Source organism: Sinocyclocheilus rhinocerous, unplaced genomic scaffold (assembly GCF_001515625.1).
Source record: "Sinocyclocheilus rhinocerous isolate Xijiao unplaced genomic scaffold, SAMN03320098_v1.1 scaffold3470, whole genome shotgun sequence".
NCBI classification, from domain to species: domain Eukaryota; kingdom Metazoa; phylum Chordata; class Actinopteri; order Cypriniformes; family Cyprinidae; genus Sinocyclocheilus; species Sinocyclocheilus rhinocerous.
The window spans coordinates 266,128-273,167 of NW_015655997.1; the positions used below are offsets into that span (position 1 = coordinate 266,128).

General features: G+C 39.5%; 1 protein-coding gene across 11 annotated transcripts in view; it reads right to left on the reverse strand.

Moving 5' to 3' along the window:
* cdc42bpab (CDC42 binding protein kinase alpha (DMPK-like) b) overlaps positions 1–6,610 on the reverse strand; it is a 59,144-nt gene extending 52,534 nt beyond the window's left edge. For all 11 annotated transcript variants that reach the window (XM_016526429.1, XM_016526423.1, XM_016526425.1 and 8 more), the window contains exon 1: positions 5,491–6,610. In XM_016526429.1, coding sequence (XP_016381915.1) covers positions 5,491–5,668 — 178 coding nt within the window. In that variant the 5' untranslated portion in view covers positions 5,669–6,610. The remainder of the gene's footprint in view (positions 1–5,490) is intronic.
* Between the last annotated feature and the right edge of the window lie 430 nt (positions 6,611–7,040).

The following is a 7,040-nucleotide window of genomic DNA, read 5'->3' on the forward strand; positions in this document are numbered from 1 at the left end:
AACTTTGACCAATGAGAGAACAGTTTACTCGAGCGTGACTTGTATTAACAAATTTGGTCCGTTTAGAAACTTTGCCATGTGAAAGCGAACCGCCCCAAGAATAAAAACAACATTGTAATAATTTGAATCCCTGTTTCGGAACAAAGCAATCGATCTACAGGTGTGAAAGCACCCTAAAATTTCATGCAAGTAATCCTATACTTTAGAAGCTACTACTGCTAGTGTTCGTAGTCATTTTACAATGGCTTTGAATGTCACTCATCCAATCAGAATTTAGAGTCGGAATGGTTTTAGAAGTTATATTTTTAGTCTTTATCGAATGTTGAGGTCAAATCTCTGGGTCACTTTGTGTCACAGCTTAGCAATGCATGTGGTAGCATTCTGATAGGATGGTCTACTGTTCCAGAGCATCAAAGCTCAAGGGCATACACCAAAAATACACACACACACAAAGTATTCAGGCACATAAATCAGGAAGCAGCACAGGCTAAAGCCAAGTGATAACTGTGTGCATGCAGCATTACCGTCGATCTGCCACCCTTTTTATAGATCACAAACCTGCCACATATTTATAGGGATAGTTCTTTCAGAAATGAAAATTCTGTCACATTTACTCACCCTCATATTGTTCTAAACCTGTATGACTTTCTTATTACTGTAATATTGTTTTTCAACGTTGAGGATGAGTAAATGACAAAATTTTCATTTTTGGGTGAACTACACCCAACTGAGTTCCATATTAAATCTATCCACTTTATATACACATATACAGCTGCAGACATACAAATGATTAAACATTTGGCTTTTGTTTACAACATGGTCAACTGTCACCTGCCACAGTTTGTTTACTTAGATCTCAAATGGCGAATGAAACTGAGAGTGTCCATTATTTTGCTCTGCCAAAGCTGGTACACAGAAGTGTCAGACTGATTAAGAGGCTGGCCAGTCAAGAACTGTGATGCATAGCGAGGAAGACAGAGAACGACGACATAGCATAGGCATCAAACAGCTGCCATATGAGCCTCTTCACACTGCACATCGGAGCAGCAAAGACCTAGAGCTCTGAGTCAGCACTTCCATGCAAATCTGGCCTTAGTCTAAGCAGAGTGCAGCAATCTTCCTCATCTACAGTGTGCAAGGAAGGTCTCAGAGCACCAATGCACTGCAGCATTGGCTGGCTACTGGTGAGTGTTATCTCGAATAACAGATCTTTGTTAGCGAAAACACCCTAAACGTGTCTAGAATGCGTTACAATACATACAGTGGGTACGGAAAGTATTCAGACCCCCTTAAATTTTTCACTCTTTGTTATATTGCAGCCATTTGCTAAAATCATTTAAGTTAATTTTTTTTCCTCATTAATGTACACACAGCACCCCATATTGACAGAAAAACACAGAATTGTTGACATTTTTGCAAATTTATTAAAAAAGAAAAACTGAAAAATGCTCAGTATTTAGTAGAAGCACCCATTTGATCTAGTACATTAATGAGGAAAAAAAATTAACTTAAATGATTTTAGCAAATGGCTGCAATATAACAAAGAGTGAAAAATTTAAGGGGGTCTGAATACTTTCCGTACCCACTGTATACAATGACAAAAACATTCTCTCTTCCCACATATATGTGTGCATATTACAGCTCCAGGCATGGGCGGGTGTTTAAGTGTATAATGTTAGCTCTAAATAAGACGTTCCTGTTTGACTGCTGGAGGGTTTGCTGGAATGAGGGACCGGAGTGGGAATGGAGACAGATGAGGGAGAAGAGGTGAATTCTTTGGCTTTAAACCATGCTATTACAGCCGAGCGATACGAGCCAAGCCCTCCACAGGAGAAACATCATGTGACAGGGAGGAACAATGCATCCAGATCTCTACATTGCTGAGGCGTTATTTTGGGATTTTGGCATTGCTCTTGCTCCTCAGTGTAGAGCAGCTCAATGTCTGGCATGCCTTGCATTTTAGCCTTGCATCTCTGTAATGGACTGTGAAATACAGCCATATTTATGTCCAGTGACCTCACTTTTAAATTTAATGAATAAAAAAAAAAATATGAATAAACAATAAAAAAAAAAATTTTATTGGAAAAATCCACAAAAAGGTTTTCTTGTGTAATACAAAAAGTCCCAAACAATAATGTAGTCGTACTATGGCACGATGATGTATCAGATGTTAATACCATGGTATTTTGATTTATATACTATTATAGTATTTATTTATATTTCGACTTAGCTTTTGTTTTTAGATTTTCATATTTCATTTTAATTTTCTTTTTAAGTTTTAGTCATTTTGTAATGTGCTTCGGTAATTTTTTTAAAGTTTAATTTTTTTTCCAGTTTTAGTAATTTTAGAGCTTATTTCAGTTAGTTAGCCAAGGCCATGTTTCTGATTTTTTTAAGTCTGCTTTTCATCTAATATTTATATTTTATTTTATTTTATTTTATTTCAGCTTTATTTAAATTACCTATTTATGTTTTTACCTATGTTACCTATGTTTTTAAATATTATAAAAAATTTTGGAACATAGTTGAGGGAATACCTGTTTAACATACTGCACTGCTTAAAGGGGTCATATGATGCTTTTTTAAAGATCATTATTTTGTGTATTTGGTGTAACAGAATATGTTGACATGCTTTAATGTTCAAAAAACACATTATTTTTCAAATACTGTACATTATTGTAGGTCCTCTATGCCCCGCCTCTTTCAAACGCTTCATTTTCTAGCCATTTTAGGGGGGCGTGGCAGAGTCTTAACTTTGATAAAGAATATCTCTTTGGTTTTGAGACTTTAGTCTTTGCAACTTCAGGGATCTTATCTATGCACAATCAGCTTGTAACACTCCAAAGAGAAAGGAAAACTTGAAATCGCATCATATGACCCCTTTAACAAATGTATCATGTGGGAAACCCCGGCAAACCATTCCCCCAAGCTACCTCAAATCTTCTACAGGGTCAGTCAAGGGAAAACGAATGAAAAGCTGAAGTATGTACACATCTTAGCCAATTGGCCCTAGATCCATTTCAGTGAAAAGCCCAGGGAGTCTGCATGAATTCACTCTTTCACAATGAAAATAATCAGAACAATACAATATGGCTCTGGGTCACTGGTCTAGACTTGGTTGGCGATGGAAGCGAAGGAAATATGAATGAATCATTAATTATGTGTCTTGCACGGTTATGCATACATTTCTCTTGAGGACTGGGACATTCCAGGGGGTTTCGCATAAAATTGCAACTTAGCGGCCTTGTCCCAACATACATGAGATTCTCATTATGTTGTAGTACATTGTGACTGCCTCAAGGCTCCAATTACGATCTATCAACGATGAATGTGGAATCCTCATCACTGTTCTTACCTAAATCATCAGTGGCTGATGTGTCCTCTGAAATTGTCTTTATGAACTGTCCACAGATGCTGAGGAAAACCAGAGCAACCAACCAAATTTATCTCCTCATTGCATATCAGTTACAAAGTAATGCCAGACTTCCAGCCTCCTTCTTGAAATACGAACGCCATAAAAATGTGTTAGTGTGTCATAAAGAAGCAAGACACGCAGTCCCTTGTGAAGCTAAATTTGACCTCGGTGACAATAAACTGTGACTTTGGTCTCCATGCCAGTGACTGTCACAGCGGCGTACATTGAAATGTGAATGAATGAGTGAGTGTGTGCTAATGAGCTCATGAGTGAGTGACCTATCCAGTCGGTCTTTAAATAGTCAAGTCCAAAAAGGGGACAAACACAATGCGCAGCCGTTTCCCCAACCGTATGACATCATGTGTCCAGCGGAGTTTCCTGATGCTGCCCTACTGAGACTCCCCACAGGAAAAGGCGCTTCGCATAAGCACACATGCACAATGACGCACAATAGCTCAAAAAATCTCAAAAACGTCCTGACCTGAGTACGACAACAATGACCAGCACTGCCATCTCTACGAGTCTAACTAAGTCACTTGAAGGCATGTTTGATTTGCATTTTCATTAAAATCACAGGACCAGAAGATTGTAAACAAAACAACAAACTACAGAGGGACTGTGCTGTGAATTGGCACTGCATTCAGACGATGGTCAACGAATTTAAACGCGTGCTGTTTGTTGCATTCTATTCATTTCACAGAAAGTTACATAACATGACAGCTGGTTATGCCAAACTTTTTAGAAGGCCATTCATTCTGCTCCATTTTAAACTAGCAATTAGATCATTTACAGATGGAGGATGAACTCTGCCACATAAAAGTTTGCCTATTTGTCTTAATGATTCACATCTCATTTGTTCCAATAGTACTAGTGGTTTTGGACGTGATGCAGACAGATATCAGCCTGGATGCAAGAAGTTTGCTCTAGAACAGGGGTCTCCAAACTCAGTCTTGCAGAGTTTAGCTCCAACTTGACTCAACACACCTGCCTGGAAGTTTCTAGTATGCCTAGTAAGACATTGTTTAGCTGGTTCAGGTGTGTTTAATTAGGGTTAAACTCTGCAGGACACCGGCCCTCCAGAGACCCCTGGTCTAGTTGCTGTTCCATACCATCACTCTGAATTTTGCTGTTGCTGTTGTTAGGCAAGGCAAAGACAAGACAAGTTTATCTGCAGTTCATGCAGTGGTAAATCTAAGTGCTTTAAAGAAATTTAAAATTAAAAAAATTAAAATAGTAATCATAAAAAGGTTAATAATCAATAAAAATACAATGAAAAGTAAAAGAATAAAGAAATAAACTAATTAAAAATGTGAAAAATAGACAAGAGTTTTTTTTTTTTTTTTTTAGATGAACATTTATGCTTTATGAAGTGCCTTCAGCACTGGCTAAAAACTGTATAGAAAGAAAACATTATTATTCATAGTAACGCGGTCAGTTGCGTGACACAGCTGGTCATGTGATCTCAACATGCCGGCGTCCATGAAGGAGAGACCCGAGTCATGTGAATAAACCAGCTTTTTCTTTAAGACTGATTGCTCTGGAGTCTTTTTCATTTGTAAACTTTAAAAGTTAGCAAAACATTACTGAGTGCACCTTTAGCTACTGCCTGAGAATTAATTAAACACATTAAACACCAAAATAAACATTAACAATAATATGTACAGAACAGTCAAGCCATCAAAAAAAGAATATGCATGCTATCCTGCTGCCGAACAAGCACAGAGGCCATAAATAAATTAGTTTGTTTAGCTGTGGCCCAAGTCAGAATGAAAGCCCACTGCACTGTATCCACCTTGTTTTGAGCAGTAAGCAGGAAGACTCATTAAGGTGAGCTTCACATTCCACATTCGTGCACAAACCAGTCCAGCGATGATGTCATCTTCATTTCTGTTCCCCCCTCGAAAACAACTCAATGAGTTTTCCCGTACAGCAACTTTAGTCTGTTAAGCAGCTGGTAAACGGCAGACAATGAAACAATAGTTTGTTTGCCTCTCGCACGTCACAGTGAATAGCTACCCAACTGACGTGCGGGACGCGTGAAAGACCAGGCGTGCAGTGCATGAAATATGTCTTACCCCAGTCTAGGAACTCCAGGATGTTTTTCTCTCTTCTAAGGGGAGAATTATTGCACTCATCATACAGACAAACAAGAATATCCAGCAAGGTCTCCACGCTGAAGCACTGGCCGCTGGACTGAGACGGGCCATCAAGAATCAGCTTCTCCAGTTTCTTCAAACGCACCTCTCCAGACATGGTTTCAGTTGCTGCTGATGTCTCACAGTATGGTCAGTTTTTGCTCCCACGGTAGCAAATGCGACCGGCCAGTGGCACACTTGAGTGAACGCTCCAAAAAACTTAAAGGCTCAAAAAATATTGTAAAGCCTAATCATGGTCCCTCTCGCACCGATGCGTCCATATCAATCCACAACATCATGATTTCGCAGTCCTTAGATGCAGAGAACTTGCAGCCATCGACCCTGCCCTGGCCGGTGGATTTGACGTATATAACCTAGGCTTATGTATTCCCGATTTCAGCTTCTCTTTTAAAGGACACTTTTCACACAACAAGTCACCAAAGAAGTTTAAAGTAATCCCCTGAGATATGGTGATATCTGTGGTTATCCATTATGCAGTAACAAAAGCGCATCAGCAGCACGGGATCTGCATTGCTACAAAGCCCCATATGCCCCTCCTCTGGCAGGACTGCGAAAGCCCTAGCAAGCTGTTTTTCCTTTAAATTCCTCTCTTCGTATATACAAAACGCTGGCGGAAGGAGCGAGCCTTGCTTTCGAAAACCGTCATGCACTTGTCGAGAGAAGCTTTGCGGCGAGGGGCTGAAAATAGGCGTCTTCGTTCATGTCGGGTGGAGGACTCCGCTGCTGCCTTCCCCTGCTCCGCTCCCGGTCGCCGTGTGTATGTCTCTCACAGCTCGCTGCTGCTGCTGCTGCTGCAGGCAAAACCCGACATCATCATGGCGACCGTCACGGCATCTGCTGCAGGGAATGGAGGGATATGCTGGAGGGAAATAGCAGAGTACTGTATACTAGTGAAGGGTGTGCGAATTATCCCACAATTATTCGTTGACCTTCAAGGGGGAGGGCTGGTGGTGGACCTTTTTAAGGGATTTCTGTTAGTCATTTGCTGTTGAGGTTCGTTTCGCGCAAGCCAAATTGTCTTCTAGCGCAGTGCGCTAACCGTCAACTGTTTTAAAAATGACAAAACACTTGTTTTTTTTTTGTTTGTTTTTTTGTGGTAAATAAATAATAATGTGAAAATGGCAGGACTTTTTTTGTTGACGTACGTCAGCTGGTGACGGAAAAACCTCGAGCAACGTACTGTTGCTATGGTTACCAATGCAGGCGAACGCGACTTCTGTTCTTGAGCGTCTATTTATCGCACTATTTGTACGCTAACTTTTTATTTATTTATTTATTTATTGTTATTTATACCTTTGAAAATGCTCTTTAAGTGTGTGTTTTATAAGAATACATACTTTTACATACATTGTTTCAAGTTTGTTGTTTTGTTGTTAATTCGCACCTTAAGAGTACTTGAAATTCACACACACACACACACACACACACACACATATATATATATATATATATATATATATATATTCAGT